The sequence below is a fragment of the Rhipicephalus microplus genome, chromosome 7, assembly GCF_043290135.1.
Source record: "Rhipicephalus microplus isolate Deutch F79 chromosome 7, USDA_Rmic, whole genome shotgun sequence".
NCBI classification, from domain to species: domain Eukaryota; kingdom Metazoa; phylum Arthropoda; class Arachnida; order Ixodida; family Ixodidae; genus Rhipicephalus; species Rhipicephalus microplus.
The window spans coordinates 120,344,513-120,367,985 of record NC_134706.1 but is presented as its reverse complement, the minus strand read 5'-3'; the positions used below and the strand labels follow the sequence as shown (position 1 = coordinate 120,367,985).

General features: G+C 44.2%; 1 protein-coding gene across 1 annotated transcript in view; it reads right to left on the bottom strand.

The window, feature by feature from the left end:
• Positions 1–9,692: 9,692 nt before the first annotated feature.
• LOC119179091 (glucose dehydrogenase [FAD, quinone]) overlaps positions 9,693–23,473 on the bottom strand; it is a 30,715-nt gene continuing 16,934 nt past the window's right edge. Inside the window, exons 5-10 of the mRNA XM_075870096.1 lie at positions 22,206–22,373; positions 21,475–21,619; positions 19,668–19,831; positions 12,497–12,674; positions 11,114–11,333; positions 9,693–9,825 (exon numbers count right to left, since the gene is read on the bottom strand). Of these exons, the coding sequence (XP_075726211.1) occupies positions 9,693–9,825; positions 11,114–11,333; positions 12,497–12,674; positions 19,668–19,831; positions 21,475–21,619; positions 22,206–22,373 (1,008 nt within the window). The remainder of the gene's footprint in view (positions 9,826–11,113; positions 11,334–12,496; positions 12,675–19,667; positions 19,832–21,474; positions 21,620–22,205; positions 22,374–23,473) is intronic.

The following is a 23,473-nucleotide window of genomic DNA, read 5'->3' as shown; positions in this document are numbered from 1 at the left end:
TAGGGACAATCATCACACCGTTCGTACCCGCAAATAGTTTCAATATGTGCGCCACTCTGTCAGGCCAGCACATCAAATAGTGCATTTGCCGTCGTACTAATGAAAAATGTACTAAATTTTGAATTGTGAGTGCAGAACTTTAGTGACACTGTCTGGTATAGTTTTGTTGGTTTCAAAATCCTTGATACCGCAAACCATGAACGAGCACCTGCAAAAGCTGTTTAGCAATAATAAAGAAAAAAAAACCCAAGCTTAGTACATTTACAGTGTTGTGCTACTCATGCAAGCATATGACGAGAGTGCACAAAATTGATCTAATTGTGCACAAATTTCATAGGTGCTAAATTGAGAAGTAAGCACAACTGTTTCACGAGCGCAAAACGAATAATATTGCTATATAATCGAATTTTCCCAGGTCCAAAAAAAAACTGACAACCAAGGAAAAAGGTTATCTACTTTGTAGCTTTTATGAGACTCGTGCTCGTCCTGAAGCTCTCAACAGACGTTCTTCGTGAATGCCACGACGGAATCATTTGTGCTGTGCCACGCGCTATATGTCGTTTGTTATTTCATTGCGATCCTCGGGAAATGTACGTCTTACGTAGCTTAACCAGCAAACTGGCATGGCGTGTGTCAATGGCACGACAGGTATGCATAACTTCAGAAACCACGTACGGCGCGTTATATGAGCACGAGGCAAGATTAACGCAGGACGAGTGCTTTCAGCAGCGTAAAGAATTTTCGGGTACATAGTGGTATTGTCGATTTGTTAAGACATATCTTATTTTTAGAACTGTGCTGTGATCTTATGTAGAGTGTGTTGATTGCACTATTCCTGTCTTATCACGCTTACTTGAGTCTTTAAGCAGGGGTTTGAAAACAACAATAAATACTTACAATGACTCTTTCGGCGAAGAATCGCACTATGAGAACTGGTATAAGACAAGTTTTGTTGTCATAAGTTTGTTAATAGCGGAGAAAATTAAGGCTCAAGTATCGTTTTTTCAAATTTCATGCCACAGTTTCCGAACGTGTCATCAAAAATTTGAAAATGTATTCTAATACTATCACTACGTTGGCGCGATAAAATTTTCTGAATCATCGTACGCTAGGTAAATGGCACCCTCAGTCAACAAAATACTTCACTTTTTTTCAATCAATCACAAGCTGCGTAGGACCCAGTAGACGCCTTAAAAATTTGTGAAGTGACTTTCTTTGGTGCAAGAGTTTCCGTGTGGCGTCTCCACATAGATATTGTTTTCACGCGTTACTCTGTTACAAAACTTGTATCTCATTAAAGGTGGTGTTTTCGGGATCGAGAAATTGTATTTTACTAAAACATGCAACATTGTTTTGCTCTCTTTGTTTCTTTAAGCTGCTCAGCTTCACTGAGGAATTCTCGTAGACAAGTTTATGAGCCTCACAAGGTTCAGGCTGAATTTTAAAGCCGAACACGTGGTTTATCATTCCACAACCGACAAAGCCGCCCATAGGCTACACTTCAGCAGAATGAAAACATTATAAAAAGCCAGAATGCGCCTATTTTTTTGAACACTCTGCACAAACTGCGTTCACTTCGGCGGATGAAAGCTTTTAAAACAAAGTGGCACATCCGGAAGCTGCGCGCTATTGAAGGCATGCCATAGACCTGGTCACTGAAGCCCTACACCGAAAAAAAGAAGTCTCCATCACGCCTTCAGGAAGAAGAGAGAAGGGGGTTTGGCATAATGACGAAGTAAAAAAGGTGAAGAAAAGTTCACCGCTTGGCCTGCCCTCACAAAGTTTCCAGAATTTAAAGAAGTTATGGCCGCGGCCTGGTGTGGAGGTTGTGTTCTTAGTGCCTAACATATTCTGGTGTTGGTGCAAGTTAAGCTGCTGAACGAGAAAGCACAAGCCAATTTTCGCTATGAGACCTGAAGATGCTTACTTCCCGTGAAAAAGAATGCTTTTCTCAAAATCGTACTTCCACATGGAAAGCATTACGTAGGAGTGACTGCAACATGCCTCAACGTACGTCTGCTCGAGTACAGCAATAAATCTGGCGTTACCGCTGTAAATGAGAAATTTGCTGCCCACTCTAGAAAATTTAACGCGAAGCCTCTGCACCTTCCTCCTTTCAAAGAGACAATGGCGTTGTATCACCTATGAAGCCCGGCTACCAGAAAAAAAATGCTGGGGCACCTTAGAAAGCCGGGGCTATAAAGAAGTGAGTTGACATGTCATATATTATTTTACATAGGAGAAAACTTGATTCTCACGGGCATGCACGATAAGTGTTCGTTTGCTTTCTATTTTCTGCCAGTTGTTTTCTCTTGCCCTTTCAAATGCGTGTTTATACGTAATCGGGATAGAAAAAAATATATCTCGGTTGAAAGTAAGCGCTTGTCCAGTGCTCATTTTGTTTTGCCTACGTCCAGTGAGCAATAGTTTGTGAAGTATGATGAACAACCTAGAGTCTGAACATTTTTACTACTGGAGTATCAATACAATAGACGGACGGAGGGACGGACGGACGGACGGACCGACGGACGGACGGATGGATGGATGGAAGGATGGATGGATGGATGGATGTATGTGACTGTACCCTTTAGATCAGGCGGCGGCTAACGCCACCTAGCCGTAATACCTAGTGAACCACGAACTAGATTAATCTTTTTTTCTTTAAATAGTGAAGTATAGGACTGGTACTTTGCTGTGAATGGTTCAATTTTTAACTCGTGCCTTGACTTTAGCCACCAATTAGATATTCTTCTTCTAGTTAGTTCTACCCGCTAAAAGTATATTTTGCCCTCTCTGTCCCTAAACCCCAGTGCTTTGAAAAACTCCGCGCCATAATCCTGAACTATAGGTTGAAGCCCTTTAAAGAACATTATAAAGTGTTCGGAAGTTTCCTCCTCCTCTCCACATGCACTGCATACCGTGTCTACCCCTTCGTATTTGGCCCGATATGTCTTGGTTCGCAATACTCCCTTCCTTGCCTCAAATGGTGGAGAACTACCCCGAGTATTATCATAGATCCTTTGCTTGGCGATTTCCCGCTTAAAAGTTCGATAGATCTCTAGTGCAGACTTTTTAATCATGCCAATTCTCCACGTGGTAGTCTCCATTTCCTTCACTTTCTTCTTAACTGATAGTTCTTTTTGGTTTGGCCACCTCCTGTTTTCTAAGTACTTACCAGTCAATTTCCTGGTTCGCTTCCTCCATTTTGTATCGACATTCCTCGTGTACAAGTAGCTAAAAACCTTCCTAGCCCAACGCTCCTCCCCATTTCTCCCAGTCACTTCTCAAATTTTATCGTGATGCTGGCTTCCCTGCACTCAAATGATGTCCATCCCACATCACCCTGTGCTCCCTGATTTGGTGTATTCCTGTGAGCTCCTAAGGCAAGCCTATTTATGTCACGTTGCTTAATTTGTAACCTTGCTTAACCTTCTGATCTCATGCACAAGACCGCATTGCCGAACGTCAGTCCAGGAATCATGACCCCTTTCCATATGCCTCTTACACATATTACCTATTGTAATTCCAAAGTGCCATATTTTTCATCACTGCTGCATTCCTGTTACCTTTAGTCGACACGTATATTTCATGTTCCCTTATGTACTCGGCCCCATTGCTTATCCATACGCCAAAATATTTGTATTTATCTGTTATTTCTAGCGTGACTTCCTGTATCCTAAGCTCAGAACCTTCAATATCATTAAAAATCACGACTGCTGATTTTTTTTTACTGAAGCTGAAATCTAACCCATCTCCCATATTACCGCAGATGTCCATCAATCTCTGCATATCTTTCTTGTTGTCGGCCATTAGCACTATATCTTCTGCGTGCAATAATGCTGGTAGAGCCTGATCAATGAGTTTTCCTTCTTTGACGAAAGAGCGGTTGAAGCCAAGTCAACTTCCCTCTAATTTGGCCCCTAAACCTTGTTGGTACGTTATGAATAACAAGGGTGACAGAGGACACCCCTGCCTAAGACCCTTTTCAAGATTCAGCACCACCTATTGAACGAAACCGGAAACCAATTTTTCCGCCTTGTCTTGTTCACTCAAGGTACGCTCATTGGCGTACCATCCAAACGCGATACAAGTCCTGCAGGAAAGCAAGTGGTGTCCGTGTGCACTACAGGGTACGATCATCGGCGTCGCTGGGACACACAGCCCGCCAGCTTACACTAGTGAACAAGATATGGCGGAAGATCCATCTTGCCAGGCTGATTTTTCTAGAGGGTCTATTCTCTACAAACTTGCTTTGTATATCACACCAATGTTTTGAAGTTAAAATACTGGTGGGATTCCCTATCGCTGCCTTCTAACCTTACATCACATAGATAAGTACGCATACATCAAATTGTCGCAGCTACTAGGCAGAACTAATACGCGAAAAGAGTATTCATGGACATCGGCTGCTTTTCCTGGGTGATTTCTGCGACAGTTGATTTCATAGGAGCATTGCTCTAGCTCATGCAGTCTGGCTCTACATAGTCATCGAAGCGCGATGTTTTAGCATCAGAGCTGTTTAAGGTCAAAGTTGATCCTTATAAATTGTAAATGAAGCCTTACCGAGTATGTGCCACACAGTTTGGTCAAGTCGTCCAACTCACCCCTGGTTCACTAACTATGAAGACATCTGTGACAGGCCTAGAGGGTATGTGACATGGAAACTCGGCAGGTCTCACTGATAACATCCAGTACACAAAACGTTATAAGCAAAGTGAATGATGTGGCATTATTATCCCACCAGCGCGACTTTTAAACAGTCTTCTCAAAGTAAACCAAATGAAAATGTTTGAAATGCTTACGCATTTATCGATAGACAAGTACAGTCGCTAACGTTGATGACTGTAGGGTCGTGAGGTGCACAACAAAATGATCTCTAAGGTGTATAACCAACATCGAAAACTTGGTCCCAAATGTAACCAACGATTGATTGATTTGATTAAAATCTTCATTGACTTATATGTTCTGTGCTTTCACTGGTTGGCTTCTGCTTCGTGGTATAGAATGACAAGAAAAGAAACATAACAAAAAATGTCTCACTTTTGTATTCTCCTGCTGGGCGGCGACCCTTGTTCATGATGTGCCAGTTAGGTCTCTCGTGTCATTTTATTTCTATTTTGAATTGTCTTGCCTTGCAGTTAATCCACCTTGAAGTTGCACTTTTTACCCAATTAGGGAAATAAAGGAAATCCACTGAGTTCAAGTATTGGGGTAAGTTTTATTTATAAAGCTACATAATTTGCGTAAAATATTTTCATTTTTTAGTGCATTCTTTTTTTTCAATTGTTTACGGTAGCAAAATTGCCACCTTAGACAAACAGCAGGAAAAAGAGGAGCAGCATCGAACAGCGTCCAACATGTGACGTATGCACAGACTATTTCGTCCAGAACATTGGCTTCAGTGTCAGAACTTCCAGTGAGAAAATGAGAATGAAGGTTGTGTTGTGCATTTTCGTCGGTGTGGCAGTAACAGTATACCGAGCTGATGTTAATGATAATTATGGCAGGGATGTTTGCGTTAACATGAGTTGTGCTACTTGGTAATATGGTGCTGCAACAATACTTTGACAATGTTTCACTTAGGCTAGCAAAAGGGAATAATTGACGGGAAGCATTTTGGATAATCTGACATAAGATGAAAAAAATTACGAATGACTGTCATATAGAGTCAATCCATGCCAAGTGTCCCAGACGTGGCGCTCAACCATCACGAATGTTGCCGATAAAATATACCCGTTTTTCGTATACCCCATAAAGTATTGCGGCCAAACATTTTTCTCCAAAAACTTTTGAAGACCATGGTTCCCCCTCGATGTTCCGTTCTTTTTGCTAAAGTGTGCGCAAAAAAATTCATATTAAACTTATACTTGTTTGCGCAACATCGTAACTGCGCTTGAGCTATTTAAGAGGCTTTGCATCCAAATAAACCATTCTCAAATGTTTGCGTTGACCTACCAGCTAGGCCTTTACAAAAAAGCAAAACTCTGCAATGTCTGCCGTTCTTTCTTATGCTAGGTGGAACTCTCTTTAAGCAGTCTTCTTATTAATGTGATTTCTAGGAATTTCGTGCAGAAATGTTTTAGGGGATAACTAGATTTAAATTCGTCCAAAAAAATTTGGAATCAGCCAAAATATGCCATTTATTCCATATTTGACCGTATTTTTCGGGCTGTTGTGTTCCGAGAAAAACTTCTCATGATGCGCCCTGTGATAAACCGTTACATGATCAAGTATTACAGAAAGTTACATAAAACGAATTTTGTTTCAAGAAAGAAACTATTTATTGAAACTGGACCTCAGAACGCATACGGCATTCATCTGTTGCCACTTCACTGCAAAGCACGTGGTCACCCTTTCTGCTGACACTCGTCACAGAAAGCGGCAAGGTGCGAGATGTATGTAAGTAGCTCGTGAGGGGCCGAAAGTCTTGATGATTTGACATTAAGCCTACGAGTATTGAGCTCGCTTTAAGATGACGGCTTGCTTGGCGTGTCCACTGGGTAGTATAAATATTTACAGTAGCTTGCAGTATCACTGAAACACTGTGCTACAGAGGTGTCTGTACAACCAGTGTACCCGAAAGAAAGTGTGCACAATGTGCCTCATTTGTCCCTGTCTCCGTGTACTATTTGTGCCCAAGCTGCGAACGGTACTGCAAGCTGCTGTACTGCTTCCGTACTTCCTAATGAACACGTCAAGCAAGCTCACATCGTAAAGAGAACTCACTACTCATGACTTTGACTTCAAAGCAACAAGAACTTCAGCCCATTCCTAGCCGCTGATATACATCACGTACGTTGCGGTTCCTGTGACGAGTGTCAGCCGAAAGGGTGACCACGTGCCTTGTGGTGAAGCGACAGCAAAGAAATGTAATGTGCGTTCTGAGGTCCAAAATCGAAAAGTATGTTCTTTTTTAAACAAAAAATAATTTTTTTTTAAACTTTATGCATTAGCCAACTGCAAAATAGTCTTTCAAACGCAGCGTCATGTGAAAATTTTGCTGGATCGCATCAGCACAGAAAATACGGTCAAATATAGAATGAATTACATATTTTTGCCGGTTTCAAAAGTTTAGGGGAACATTTGAAGTCTTCTTTGTCCCTAAACAGTTTTGTGCAAAAATAAACTTTCTGGAAAATCACAACAATATTAAGAGTGCTTAGAGAGTTCCAGCTAGTATAAAAATTGACGAACTTTGAAGATCTTTGGCGTTTTTTAAAAGCCCTCCCTATTGCAAATCCTGGGTTGGTGGATGCTGGAATCGTTGGTGAATATGATGGAAGAATAGTGGATATGGTGGAAATATTAGTGGTCATGGTGGAAACTGTAGTGGGCATAATGGATGATGACGGCGAAAGTGGAAATAATGATGGCAGATGGTGGTGGCGAGCCAATGGTGGTGACGTAGAAAATGCCGGCTGATGACGGCTAGAGTGGAAAAAAATGGTGGCGGATATTGGTTGTGGTGGAGAGCCAATGGTGGTGGTGGTGGAAAATGCCGGCTCATGGTGGCGAGGCAAAACGTGTTTGGTGGAAGGGTTGGTGAGCAAGGTGGATGACGGTGGCATGTGAAAGCTTGGTGGATGAAGGCGGCATGAGGAAAAGCACACGACAGTATGCGAAATCAGTTATTTGTAGTGTTTCATTCTTGACTGCCCAGAGATATATGTTTACGTTCAAAAGAAACCAACGCTGGTCATTACGCTTTCTAGTACGTTTGTTTTTTATTCCTGTGGTGTCAACAACGCTTCAATTTCTGTGGAGTACAGAATATGTGGCCGGGAATATGTTTACATTTCGCGCACGTACTAACATCAGTTCGACATCGGCGATGTGTTTCTTTGCTGTGATGTTTAGAAGACTAGACTTGTCATTGTGAAGATGTCGATAAATGTTTTACGTAGGAGCGCAGTTGTTGACGAATTAATGGGCCCCAGTTCGGGATTGCCCTTTCAACCATTAGAGCAGAATACAGCGGTGGCTTGATGTCGCCACGCTAGAAACGCAACACCGGTAATTCTTGCGCACTCTGTTGTTTGAGCCGTATCTTAAAGTTAACAAAGTACGTGTGACTATGCATAAACATTCACTTTAGACATGCGTCGAGATGAGCCCCAGTGAATTTGACTTTCACGCTTCTGTTCTACCAAAATGATTTCCACCTAAGGTTAGTCATACCAACCAAGCCCGTACAAGTGTTATCGGTGCTTCTGGGTTTCAGAATACACAATTTTGACGAGCTAAACTGACAATAGAGCCCATATGGGGCATGGTTTAACCGAAATGAAGCTGTTTTAATTGTGTACGGTGTCCGCGCAAGAAGCGACAAACATCAATGCGACGCGCTTGCAACGCTTCCACCAAAAGTACGCCTCCTCTCACCGACAGCCGCCGGTCGCACTCGCCGGCGCTTCACTGGCTCTTATGCGAGAACATAGACACGTCAATTCGTATGTTTACTGAACCAATATGATAGCATAATGTTTCTGGCGCACTGCATTTATTTTGGCCAAGCCGTTATGTTGTTGTTCCTAACAACCGAGGAACAGCGGTGCGCTGACATGACTGCGATCTGCGTTGCGCGAAAAACATCAAAATCAATTGTGAGGGCGTATCTATCGAATGAGCATAGAAGCGTCATACAGCATGAACTGATATCGTTCTTTAGAAGGAGCAAGAAACGGATAATAATTTTGGCAGCAACCGCCAATAAACTCGACCTGCTCCTCAGTCCACTGAGTTGTTGTTTTTTCCTTGTGGTTGTAAATTGTAACGAAAACATACCGCTGTTGCCATTATCGCAGTGGCGATTGTTACACGCAGCAGTTGTTCGTGTTTATCAAATGTGCAAATTTTAGTATCAGGTGCGGATCCCGTCCCTCCAGAGTAGACAACAAACAAGACTGAAATTAAACAGTGACTTTTTGAGTTGGCTACTTCTTTAACACCCATAGCACCATCTGTTGGCGTGGCGCAGGGGTTGGTGTGTTCAATTCAAAATTCAGAGGTGGCAAGTTTGATTCTGCGCTGTCGCACCCTTTATTTTTTACGGCTGCTTTCTACAAGTTTTTTATACAATTATTTTTATTATTTCTTTTGTGGCAGCTCGTCACGGGGGTTCTGACGCTGCTTCGCTCTCCAGCATTGCCAGCTGGAGTGCGCCATCCACCATCCGCTCCACCATACGCCATCATACACCATGTGCCACCAACATTTCCACCGCCATAATCCACCAAAATGGTGGATAATGAAATACTTCTTTCCTATGGTGGGCGTTTTTCAATAGTGTTTGTTGTTAAAGAAACACAAAAATTTCGGGATGGGGCTCAGTAGCACAAAAAAAAGCTCTTTAGTAGCTTCAGCACAGTTTTAAAGTTGAGCAAAAATATGAATTGCATATGTATTTTTCTATTGCGCACACTTTAAGGCAACAAAGGGAACTTTGACGGTGCACCACGGTCCTAAAACGTTTTTTGCGGCCACAAATATTTGAACGCAATATTCCATAGGGTATGCAAAGGACGTTGCAGTTTCATCGGCAGAATCTGCGATGGTCGGAGCCACGTCTGGGACACTTGGCATATTACCAAATCCAACTTTTCAGCAGATTAGTGTCTCTGCTTCTTTCTGTTCGCTTAGCTCCAACAATAAAGAAAAAAACCTATTTTGGGCTTTATGAACCAGTAAATAAATTACAGATTGTCTTGAATAATCATGGTGGCTGCTTTGTCGGCAATCATCATGGTAGGCGCGTTGAGATTTCCACTCACTATTGTTGGCATGACAGATGCGTCCACGACGCGCAGATTCTTCACACCCCTTACCCTGAAAACAAAGGGGCTTTCAATAGGAAGGCAGTATGAAGAGATTAAAAAATAATGAGTTCGACATATTACGCGGACATTTGAACAAATTCAAAACTGGGGGGACACTAATCAGGCTAATTGCCCATCGCCTTCGATTGCGCTACTAGGAAATGTTTTCATGCGTAATATTGATTGTTTTCAACAACAATGACTACAGACAATCCTGCAATGCCTGCTGGATGTGCCGTTGCTGAAAATCCACTAGGCTATCTAATTTAGTAAAATCGCTAAGCGTTCGTATGGTACTTCATGCAACTGCGAAGCTCCCAATTTTTTAATTGGTTGGCAGCGTTAAACCACACTTTTTGCACCATTAATGTGTTCTGACGCCTTATGCAATTTTACGCTACTGCCCCGCAACATTATATGCGGTAAAGAAACTCTATCCACGCATTGTACAGGAAGTTCTTAAAAATTGTTTTTTAAGTAGTTGCCAGCAATGGCGTGGCTTTGTGGTTGAGCACTTGTTAGCCAAGCAGAAAGCCCAAGTTATATTCTCACTCGCATTAAATATTTTTATGCTTTATTTTATTTGAATTTTTCTCGACATTTTGTTCACGGAAGACACTGATTTTTCGCTGGCAACCTACAACACTGATGCCTTCACTGGTACCAGATTTGTGTGAACCAAGCTCCTTCACGGAATCATGCTATAGTTAGGGGTAGAGCATTAGGGCATGTTAGAAAAAATATTCTAATTGATGTGTTATTTAAGGTAAATGACTAAACTACCCTCCCCTCTGCGAACTTCTACTTTTTGTTCGCACCCTTCTAGCATTTTACGGTGCAAAATCGTACGCTGCAAAATGTTCGGCGAGGACGCCGCACTCGCTTTTGAGGAAATCGTAAGCGATGCTCACAGACACGCGATTTATTTACTTCGTGGGTGTTGATGAAGGTTACTATGCGGTGGGGTCGCGAGGTGATCGAGTAGGAAGCAGTGCATACTTGGAAAATCAGCGTGAGCTCAGCGGATACACAAGAATACTTAGGAAAGAGAGCGCCTAAAAACAGACCAGGGTGAGGGAATTTATTGAAAGGTAGACGCATGGTACCTCGTTCATTTTAAAGCGCCGTTTTTCCTTCCTAACAATAAATCACCGACTAGGCCAAGTTTTTCTTCTAGAAGATATAAGAGGGGGACACAGTCCATCACTGTGTCCTCGCCATCTAGTGTTTTGGCTGATTCACGCTGTTTTATTTTCAAGTGTGCAAGTGACCAAGGGACGATTCCAAAGAAAGCCCACCTGAGGTCAGGGTTCAGTACTGCCCTTTCGTCCATACCCATGGGACACGTGCAGCAGGCGTGCCACGTGGTGTGAGCCAAGTGGCGTACAAGGCAGGTCAGGTAGGGATCACTCCAGACCGAGCCTTCGGAGAGACACCATTTAAAAGGAATGTTCCAAGGCTTCGCCCCTACTGCTCGCATGGCATCGCTCTTCATAAGGCGTAGCGCAATCTTGACCCCTGCCACAGAGATATAAATTGTGAGAAATGAACTTTTTCTACATGATGGCAGAAGAGCTCCGCATTGCTACTAATATTTTGAAACTAAACTGTTCCAGTTTAGACACCTCTGGAAAGTTATTGTCAATGTTATGTCATACACAATATCTACAGCCTTTGTATCCCTGTAGCTTGGTCATCCGCATGAATGTTTGAACTCAGCCATGTCTAGTGGTTAAAAGTGATATTTATTTCACCGCGTCCCCAATAAAATTATAATATTCTATAGTATATCCAAAGAAGATATATGGAATGTTGCATACATTTAGTAATTTTAATGTAGATGTGAAGAAAAATTTGGACGAAAAGATAACTTGACACCGGTGGAAAGGAAACCAGCAGCTTCCTAATAACGCGTCTGATGCTTTACAAACTGTGCTAGAGTGGCGGTAATTCCTTCGTCTCAATTATAGTGTATATATGTGCATTAAACGCGGGAGCATCAGTTAGTGATGAGAGTACCCATTACGCGATTGTGTAACACTTTTCTTTTTTTTTTGCCGTTGGCGTTTTTGTAACGTAAATGTGGAGAAAGAAAAGTGGAGCAAAATATAATAACATGCAAGGACCACACCTGCATTCTTCGAATGACCGGGTATTATGAAAAAGTTAACAGACATGTATTAAGAACACGCTAGTCAATATCAAGATGAAGAAATTGGCATGTGCGAACATTTATTGCGTTGTCGTTTATACATGGTGCAATGGTCATTGGATATGCCACGCCGCGTTTCTGTAGAATCTAAGATGATGGCGTAATTTTCGTCAAGAGGGCCTCATAAAGTGTGAGGCCCACGGGATGGCTCTATGCTCCCTCTTAGTAGAGTACCTAGAACTCCGAATCTTTTTCTAAACACGAGGTACGTAGTATGTAGGCAAGATAACAACTAGTTAAGAGTGACAAACTTAATTTAAAAAGAAGGCAGGTGCACGAAAGAAAGTTAGGTGTTCAGGTGAGAGTAAGAACTGTGCAGGTATGAAGTGGGAGCAGCAAGCATAGCACAGAAATAATTAGTCATAGAAGAGGCACTTGACCTGCAGGGGACGCAGTCAGGCTGATGAAAATGAAGAAGAATAAGGACACGCCACTACACCTTTACAGTCTACAGTCTCAAGCCACGCACCTTCTACTGCAGCTTTAACATCGTCAGGATGAGTCAAGTACTTTGGGTCGATGATTGGCTTGTCAAACGGGTCAGTGGTCCTCAGTTTCACGTAACCCCGCGACTTCGGCCTGTTCATTACAGGAGCCAAAGCAAATCCGTGCCGTCCTCTGTTGGGCAGGTAATATTGATTATAAACCTGCGCAAGCATGAACACACATTATAAGTGATCATAACGGCTATTTGGATTAGACTACATAAAAAAAGGGTCACTCTCAATTCACACTTTTTTCTTCCCGGACCATAACAGTGGCATGTGTAGTGAACATCCGTTTAAACGTATTAACCAACTAAGGCGAAAGTTGACATCACTACTAGTTTTTTCAACATAACTTAAGATACACAAGTGGTACTGCAGGTTTTCCGGGAGAAACCTGTGGCCGAGTATACGCGGACTAAGAAGTCTATATTAGTGCCAGACCACTAGTTGCCTCGTCAAGTACAATAAATGAAAGTCGGTGATGTCAACACAAGAGAATTAAAAGACCATCATGCAACATCATAGATCACCGAAATCTGCGAGGTAATTTTGTCGTAACCATGGTGTCAGTTAACTCCACGTTTCATAACAGCATCATCACATGACATCCTAAGTTGCTAAAAAATGTCCCGGTCATTAAGGTAGTGAATCGTTAAGTTCAGGTGTTTGAGCGTGTCCTAGCACACGCAGGGCGTTCTTTTGAAGTTGACCGTTACAAAGCGACTTCCGGTGCGTGATCATGGAGTGAGTTATACTTGCTTCACAGCTGAGACGGTGCGCCAAGGCCTGTACGAGAGCCGGCCTCTGACATCGCTTACAGAAGATCTGCGTGTTTCCGGCTATCTCTTTCGATAAAGAGCGTTATCCTTTCCCACTTGTTCCTTTCCATAGAAGACATAACATTCGCCTTCGAACGATTCCATGCCTTCGGAAGCAGTCGACAAAAGTGTCCTAAGCTCCAAAGGCTTTCCGCTCGAAAGCAATCGAGCGTGTTCTTTTAGAGTTTGGAACGCGCAAAGTTACCGCGCCCAGTGAGAAACAAGGCAATTTGCCGGAAGCTAGCAATGCCTCCGATTCTGGACGCAATGCGAAACTAGGTTACACGCAGCAAGCTTTGAGAGGTAGGAGGGACAGTATTGATACATCGACTGCGAAGAAAAAGAAAAGGGTGCTGGCTTTCTGTCTTGATTCGCCCTGCGTGAATAAACAAGGAACCCAATGAATTTTTGAAAGCTTCAAATTATGGCGAAAATGAACTTTTTTGACAGGAAACATATATCAGCATATGGTTGTGTTAAACGCTCACGCCTCTCTGAACACGCACGCCCTACATTCCTTACCGAAGCAGGCTCTAAATGAAATGGGTGAATCCGAGCACCTTCTCTTTCTGATTAAGTGAAATAACACAAGGAAGCACGTGTTTCGAGCTGTGGCTATGATGCCCCGGAACATGGGAGGCGTGATGCAGGGAGGCACGTCTAGGAGCTACGTAGTGGCGCTTATGACTAACAAGGAATGAATTGAAGAAAAAATTATGCAGCCTTGAAGTAGTGATGCCGAGCGTGAAGAAAAGAGAGAGAGAGAGAGAGAGAAACATTTATTTATATCAATGCTAGTGTTGTATGCTTACTGTGGGTGGTGCCGCTATTCCTGGGCTCCACTAGCTACAATGGCTTGGCGTTCCTGGTCATTGGTCGCCAGTTGGCTTTCCATGTTCAGTTCTGCGAGCTGTGCCTCCCACGACCAATTCAAGGGCGTGGTTTTCAACAGAGGCGACACGAAGGCTTCCGGACGTTGTGTGCACTCATGTGTAATGTGCTCCAATGTCGGTGTCGCTTCGCACCGCGCACATGTGTCGCTGTATCTGTGACGGTACATTCTGTGAAGTCTATGTAAATGTGGACAAGTGTTTGTTTGCAAGAGACGCCAGTCCCGTGCTTGTCTCCTGTTCTGCTTAGGATAAGGGGGAGCTTTAGTTCGTCTACATGGTCTTTAACACTCGAGAATTTCTTTTGGCGCACTGGGTGTCGAAGTGTCCTCCCGGGAGATGTGGTCCGTGACTCGGCATGTAACGCCTCGAGCCAAACGGTCGACCTATTCGTTCCCATCAACTCTTGAGTGTGCCTGGCACCAGGTCACACCATGATCAGTTCTTACAGCCGTCCCCAGCATGGGTAATACGCAGTCCGGTAAGACAGGCTCAAGGAGAAGATAACAGGCGACCTATCATTCGTCCGAATAAATGCTGATTCACCCTTGGCCTCCGCAGCGCGTATGACCAAAGCTATGGGTGCAGATTAGCCATTGCAATTGATCTCCTGAGAATGGACACTGCAGTGGTTGTTCGCCGTTGGTTAGTCACAACTGCAGCGGAAGTAGGGACCTTATTTGCGGTTCGATGGCAGAGACTCGCGTCAGTAAAGTACGTGTTAGGATCGTCCCGCCACTTTTGTAGGTTTGCCGCCCGGGCTTATCTCCGTGGTGCACGATGGACAGGGTGCATGTGACGGGGGATCGGAGACACGTGGATCCTCTCACAGATATCAGGTGGCAGTAGCACGGTTCAATCACCGCGGAGCTGTAGCGAGCGTGGGTTTGCACAAGGGCGTCCTCCTTGGAGCACCACAAAAGCACATAATTTGACTGGTGAAAGTTAGTGGTGAGATGGCGAGAATTGGGGGAATTGGAATATGTATAGTGTGAGTGTGTGCGTGCGTGCGTGTGTGTGTGTGTGTGTGTGTGTGTGTGGAACAGCGGCCTTTAAGAGCCTTTACTAAACACTCTTTGGGTAACTGCTAAAAGCACACTTGCTGGGTGCCAACTAGGCCCGCCATGAATAATCTTAATTTTTGTGTAGCAGTCCAGCATTCACTATGTTATCTTTCGGCATTCTTGGTAGAATCATGGTATCCACTACACACATGCTAGGAATTGTGTGCAATGTTGAAGCAGTGGCTGACGATGATGAAGAATTATGCCTGAAGTGGGTATGCGCCGCAGTTAATAGATGATCAAGAACAAATTTTCTAATGGGTTAGAGCACTGGACAACCCTCAGTTATGCCATTCGCATTGTGCGATGCCTGATTGTTTCTTTTATGTTCTAAAACGCTTTAGTACTTGTTAAGTTCCAAGCACCCCTGTGTCACGAGCGCTCCGAACCCGCGAAGGACCTTGGTTGCTGAAACTGCTTCCAGATGTTGACTCTTCTTCTTCCCCCCGCTCGGCGCAAACGAGCCACCGTCGTTTTCCCCGGCAGTTCGGCCGCCACCTCCATCCGAATAGGAATAAACTTGTTTTTAACCGTTCGAGGCTGTCTGAGCTTTTTGGACTACCGCGACCAACGCGTACGTCTATGGGCCGACGACAACACCGGACATAACAGTGGCGACGAGGAAGTGGATTTGGACCAACGCTACGCAACGACATTGACAAGCTACAAGCTATGGCTACGCACGGGCTCCCAAATCGGCTACCCGAATTCAACGGCTCATCATGGTCATCGTGGTTTGGACGCCTGCAATTTTACTTCGAGGCTAACAACATCACTGATGCAGCAATGAAGAGGGCCAACCTGCTAACACTGTGTGGGGAGCAGACATACGACACAGTCTGTGCCCTGATTCAGCCACGCACTCCAGCAGCCGTTGAATACGACGACATCGTAGCAGCGCTACAAGAGCACTATGACCCAAGGCCATCGGAGGTCTACTGTCGAGCCCGCTTCCAACGGCGAGACCAACTGGAAGGCGAAAAAGTGGCCGAATACGTAGCGGCTCTCAAAAAGCTCGCTGCTGACTGCAATTTTGGGACGTTGACCGCGACAACTGCAGCTACTGCGCAGGAGGGAGGATCGACTGCCACACCTGCTAACACCACTATGCTCCCCTTGGATGTTATGTTGCGTGACCGTTTTGTGTGCGGACTGCGTGACGCAGGCCTACAACAACGCCTGTTCGCGGAGACGGGTCTCACCTTCTCCAAGGCCTACGACATCGCCCAACGAGCGGAGAGCGCCAGTCACCAGCAGAGGGACAGGCGACGGAACGTCGAGCCGGTGCATCACACCAGTCAGCAGTCAGGACATTCCACGCCTAAGGCGAAATCAAGCCGAAAGACACAGCGCTGTTGGCGATGCGACGACATGCAGGATCCCCAGGTATGTCGATACAAGACAGCGACCTGCAATTTTTGCCAAAAACTGTGACACAATGAAAAGGCATGCATCTCGAAGCGCAAACAGCTCGGACCGAAGACTTCAGTGCAACGGAACAACAATTTCGACGCACAGGAGGGCCAGACGCAAGATACAAGCCGAAGAGTACTAACGTCATCGGCACTATATGACTTAAACGCCGTTACAGTTCACGATTCCGAGCCTTGCCAATGCAACCACAGAAGCCCGCCAAGAGCTCCTATTCCTGAATGGGAAAGACCAGACACGCCTTGGCACACGCTGCACATTGATTTTGCTGGACCTATCGAAGGGTGTTCGTTCCTGGTGGTTGTAGAGGCATTCACCAAGTGGCTGGAGGCAAAACAAATGGCTACAACGACATCGGCAGCAGTTATCGACACTCTGCGGTCGTTGTTTGCAACGTTTGGCCTACCGCGCAAGGTGGTCTCGGACAACGGCACTCCGTTTGTGTCCACGGAGATTCTCAAGTTTTACAGCGACAACGGCGTCTCGTCTGTTACATCAGCTCCTTACCACCCGGCTACGAACGGACAAGCCGAGCGCTACGTGGCTGAGCTAAAGCGCGCCCTTACTAAAGACCAGACTGGGACAATGCAACGCCGCATCGCGCGCTTTCTCTTCAGACAGCACAACACTGTTCAAAGCACTACTGATCAAACGCCAGCGAAATTGATGTTCGGACGAGAAATGAGAACCCAGCTGACAGCAATTGTCCCGGAGCCCTCCGCGAAAGCACCGTCGAAGGAAGAAAAGCTCCCGCATAGCAGGAGAATTGAAAGTGGACAGCGCATATACGCCTGCCAGTTTCACAGAAAGCCCGGCTGGGTTGAAGCGATGGCACTCAAACGCATAGGTTTGCGGTCATGGCTCGTCGACATTGGTGTAAAGGCCACACGCCGCCACCTTAATCAGCTACGCCGTTTAGGTAATTTGCCAAGGGAACCTCCCATTCAAGCAGCCACCTCGACGGAAGCTTCGTTCCACTTAGCCTGGCATCTCGCACCAGATGAATCGGCGCCGCCGCCCGCCGGCCCTGAACACAAGAGAAACGACACCCAGCGAGCGGAGGCTTCTCTTCCTAGTGCGTCCAGAGCGTCCACGCGCCCATGGCGGCCCCCAGATAGCTTCCAAGCGACAAGCTAAGGAGGGAGGAGATGTTGTGTTTCAAGCACCCATGTGTCACGAGCGCACCCGCGAAGGACCGGTTGCTGAAACTGCTTCCAGATGTTGACTCCTCCTTTTCCCCCGCTCGGCGCAAACGAGTCACCGTCGTTTCCCCCGGCAGTTCGGCCGCCGCCTCCATCCGAATAGGAATAAACCTGTTTTGAACCGTTAGAGGCTGTCTGAGCTTTTTGGACTACCGCGACCAACGCGTACGTCTATGGGCCGACGACAACACCGGACATAACAGTACTCATATCAACGCAATTTCTTTCCCGACCTCGCCCCGCCATGGTGGTCTAGTGGCTAAAGTACTGAGCTGCTGACCCGCAGGCCGCGGGGTGGAATCCTGGCTGGGGTCGTGGCATTTTCGATGGAGGCGAAAAAGCTGTGGGCCCGTGTGTTCAGATTTGGGTGCACGTTAGAGAACCCCAGGTAGTCTAAATTTATAAAGCCCTCCACTTCGGCGTCTCTCAAATTCATATGGTTGTTTTGGGGAATTAAACCTCACATATGAATCATTAATCCCTCTCCGACAATATTTCTGCCAAAGGCCAGTTTCTAAACAAGTTCCAAGCACCGGCATGACTCAGTCGTAGAATATTGGGCTGGCACGCAGCGGGCCTGGCATCAAATTTCATTTCGTGTTTGGTGTTTTGTTCACTGAGTTTTTTTCTTAATAATATCGATACTAGTTACGGACACCGGCGGTGGCGGACAACCACAGTGCCGCGCGCGACCCGTGTTTTGATCTCTAAACCGTTTTCGCTGTAAAAGACACAAAACATCATTATTACATCAGAGACGCCATGAAAAAAAACTTTTCTTAAAATCTTTGTTGTTTTCTCTCTCTTTTAGGTGCAATCTAGCAAACGAGTGCTAAAATTAGGGTCGACCTACCTCCCTTCTCTCAATTTATCGTGTTTGACTCCCTCTCTCATGAAAAAGGAAAGAAACAAGAATGGCTGCATATTTGTACCCTGATCGCCTAATGAAGATGACGCATGTATTTTTGCCATAAATACATGTAAGCAGATGACTAGTTCCACCTAGGAAACCTCATGTATCGATCTGCAACCGGCTTGACAAATGTTCATCGCGCTCCCTATCGCACTTCAACGCACGATACCACTGCTGTTAACCTGGGACGAAAGACGTTTTTTTTCTGAAAGTGTGCCAGTTAGTTTCATTGCATTTCTAAGCAGAGGATTTTCTTTGTCAGTGCATTTCTAGGCAGACGCATGGCTGTGTGGTAGAACACACGTGGATGCTGTTGAATCCTGTCCGCTTTGGTGGATGAAGAGTTAGGCTGCTCGGCTGCTCACCTGAGCGTGGTGCGTTCGATCTTGACCACAATCCGAACTGTTAGAAAGCCGTGTGCTGTGCTACGCCAGTGCACGTTAAAGAACACAAGATGTTCAAATTTTTCGGAGCACTCCGCTATGGTGTCTCTCATCATAATATCGTGATTATTATTATTATTATTATTATTATTATTATTATTATTATTATTATTGGATTGATTCTCACTCGGACGCGAATATTTTGTTTGTGTTATTTGTAACTTTCTCGATTGTCTGGTACTGAAAAAGGTGATAATTTTTCGCTTACAACCAACGACGCCCACGCCGACAAGAGAATTATTCCGAAAAGAGCACTTTGATGCTATCCCCTAATAATAAACAAGCATATTGAAACAATCCTCTACACACTACTATCTTGCACAATAGCTAATATGTTATGAGCATTAAATCCACTGGCATTGACTGCACACAAAGGCAGGTTGAAAATTACGTCTTTCCGGAGACCCATGCTTGCGAAGTAGCATTCCAATGGTAACGCCGAAGATGGCAGTGATTGCAAGGCGATCTCTGCGTCCGGAAATTCCAGTGATTCATTCACAAATGACGTACTGACAAACGCAAGGGCTTCGATGGATGCAGGAATGGATAAGGGACCTGAGAAAGCAAACAAGAGAAGAAATACATGTTGGGGTAAAAGTTCTTATTTCCTGAGGTAATTATTACAGCACGCGTATATTTGTATATACTACTACTTCGCTAAGTCACGAACATTTAGACACAGTATATACTACTACTTCGCTAAGTCACGAACATTTAGACACAGTATAGAACGTCTTGGAACTCTTTTCACTCGGTTAGCACATGTATGCTAAAGTATTCATAAACTTAAAACCTTTGTTTATTCTAAATTGCAGCATCTTTGCCTGAATATATATAGCCTTACACATAGTCATGGTGCCTTCAGATAATTCCACAACATTTTGCGAATATTGCCTGCCCGTTTCATTGCTAGCATTAAACATGCTGTTGCTTATTCGGCCTTCGTGGTTCAGTTCGCGAGGTTGGTCAGCTTCGTTCCGTAATTTGATCAGGGTTCATTTGGTGGGCAAAGCAGGTGCATTGACTGCCCTAACGTCTCAAAGGTTCATGTAACACCAGCACTCACTTTACGACCGAAGCATAACTTTCTATCAAAATGTGGCGCAAGCAGAGTTTTTTTAGCGTGCTCATGTCGTGACGAGCACCACTAGGTTAAGTATGGCTGCTTATTCTACAGCACCTCATCTGAAATGTTTTTTACTTCGCTTAGGGAAATAATTGGCAACACAGCAACCACAATAGGTATAAAAAATTTCTACCGAGACAAATTATATTAGACAATGGTTTAAGTTATACCTTCATTTACAGTGAACACGGCCTCGTTGCTGGCTAACTATCGCGGCAGCACGTTAGGGAGCTTTTGTCTAGAGCATTCAAAACGCCCATTGAAGTGTATTGTCAGTTTTTATAGTGTAACGGGGTAGCAGCAGTTTTCTGAGGACCAGGAGAAATGCAACCGATGACTAGGCAAGGAGCCGCGAATCCTAATTTTCCAGGCTAGTAATAATCGCTGATAATTGAAATGATACCCATTGAGTGTTGTGGATGCAAACAGACACATCCGTAAAAAGTGACCTGACAACACGTTTCCTCAGGACATCACGATTGCTTTTGTATAGTTACTTTCACTCGTATGCACTTGACATGGCAAGGAAATAATACGTTATGCATTTGAGGCAAGCAGCCAATAAGAGCACATGACACCAGATTATTGAGCAAATACCTATATATTTATAGTTAAACTTCAACCACCATTTTCAACGCGCATGTCTAATACAGTGAGCTGTCATATTTTGGCCATACGTGAGTTTTCAGTAAACCTGATTAGAACATGATCTCAAGTATCAGATTATGAGCGCTGAAATTGCAACTGATGTGACTCCAATTACTAGTCTGAAGTTCAATAAGGAGCAATAGACAGCTTTTTTTGCTCTGGCGGATAATCATTCCAATAAATACAATATGGTTTTCTTGATTTTACGTCTAATTCGAGCATGAGCGCGCCTGAAAAGAATTTTTTCACGGGTTATGATACATAAAAGTTTGCAGTTTGATCAGCGGCACAATGTATTGGTAAGAACATGAAAGCATGTCGTCACCTTCTTCGAACTACGTCCGCCTCTTTTTAATGCTGTAAGCTGGGGAAAATGCAGAATGCTCTAATATTTCCTTTCCTATGGACATAAAGCTGTACTTACCTGACCGCTTGTACGCGTAGTCTGTGACCGTCGAAAGCCTGAAAAGGTTAAGGCCGGTCGGTCGACGAAGTGTACCAACGATGCCATCGACGTGCATGTGATCCTGAAGGTTCTCGCCCACTGGCAGATCGCGGATGACGGGAATCTGTACGACAGATTTAAAGGAATCTTGTTCGCAACTCAATTCGATCCAGTTGCAAGTAAAGAGCATTACTACCTATGTCCGGCAGCAACTGAACTTACCTGACCCATATTCTCTGCTATGGGGGCTTAGAAGCTAAATTATGGGTGCTATACATTCATAACGACGGCAATGCAGAAAAATATAAAAGAAGCATGAGAGCTCTGCAAAAACCATTTAAGAAGTACTCAGTCTACAATGTCTAAACAAGGCAGCATTATTTGTCCTCCGTTCACTAAATTGTCTTTTGAGACAAATTTCTACAATAGCTAAGATATATAGAGAGTGATTCTGCATCTGCTACAGAAATTGTAATCAAATTGGGTACAGATTCATTGATTGATACTGGTGAAAGTCAGGATCTATGTTTTTTGAAATCTTAAACAGTCTCATACCACCGAAACCTTTTTCTCAACGTTATGACTGACAGTTACCCACATAAAAAGACTTAGAATAGTGTCAGGTAATTATGTTATTACCGATGTATTTTTAGACTAGAGTGTCATTCTTACCTCCTTCACTAAAACATTGAAACCCATTTCGGACAAACCTGAAGCTTCTCCAGATCACGCCGAGGACCGATGCCGGACAGCAAGAGCAGCTGTGGAGAAGCGACAGCGCCAGCCGAGATCAAGACCTCGCGAGTAGCGTTAACTTCGTACACCTTGCGCTTATTGCCAAAGCGTATTCCGAAGGCACGTTTCCTATCGAACAGCACCTGGAAAAAACGGACAAAGGTACGGGACAAGCGCTAAACGGTAACAAATTGACTCGTTTAGTTCTGGCTCAGCGCTTGCGTTATTGCTTGTTTACATCTGTCCCGTTCAGAATTTTTCATATTTCTGAATTTTTCATACTTAGAACGTGGTTTAAAAAGACATGTAGAAGCAACCATGGAAACTAACTGGAAGGCTTTAAAAGAAACAGTACCACCTCTTAATCTTCACATCTTTCTGTACGCCACGCCACACATTCGACTTGTACAAAGGGAAGCTGAGATTTTTTTTTTTTATTCGTTGACAGAACCACTTTGAAAAGCAACAGACACTGGCGTCAAAGAACATTTTTCAACGCTATTTGCAGTCACTGTGATGCAAATGTAAAGGTAATAAAGTACAGGAAAAGACAAATACCACCGTCAATGACCGAAAATGTAACCTTTCTATAACGCATCCGGTGCTTTACAAAATGAGCTACAGCAGTGATCGTCCATCCATTCAACGTCTTCTAATTTTTGTAACGAAGGTGATGAAGCTATGTTACCACTTTCTTGAATGTTTTCTTCCTTACGTAGTTCTAATTGACTAATGATAAAAGGACCAATAAACGTATAAGTTTTTTGGCTTCATTTCACTGGCAAGAGGAAAGTGAGAGCACAAAATGATTTTGAGTCCATTAAGGCCCTGACAACAGAGCAGTACAATTTGCTCGACTGACGGATGTTTCGAAAGCACAAGCAAAAGAAGCTATGTCTATGGCACGCACAAATCACAATATACTTCAATTTTATTCATTACAAGCTATGCAGGACTCAGTAGACACATTGGAAAATTGATGACATCCGAGTGTTTGCGGCAGAAATCTTTAGGTGGCTTCTCCACCCACACAATATCTTTGCGCGTCTTCGCACTGAGGAAGTTTCCTGTTGCAGTAAAAGAGAAGTTTTTGGTATTGTGAAACTGTGCTTCACAAATATGCAGAAAAAGCACTTTGCTCTTTAGTGGCCCTTAAAGTCTTGTATATCATATTCTATTTCTCAGAAAAAGAAGTCACTGATTCTCTCAAGCATCCACCTAGTCTGATCTTTTCCTTTCCAGT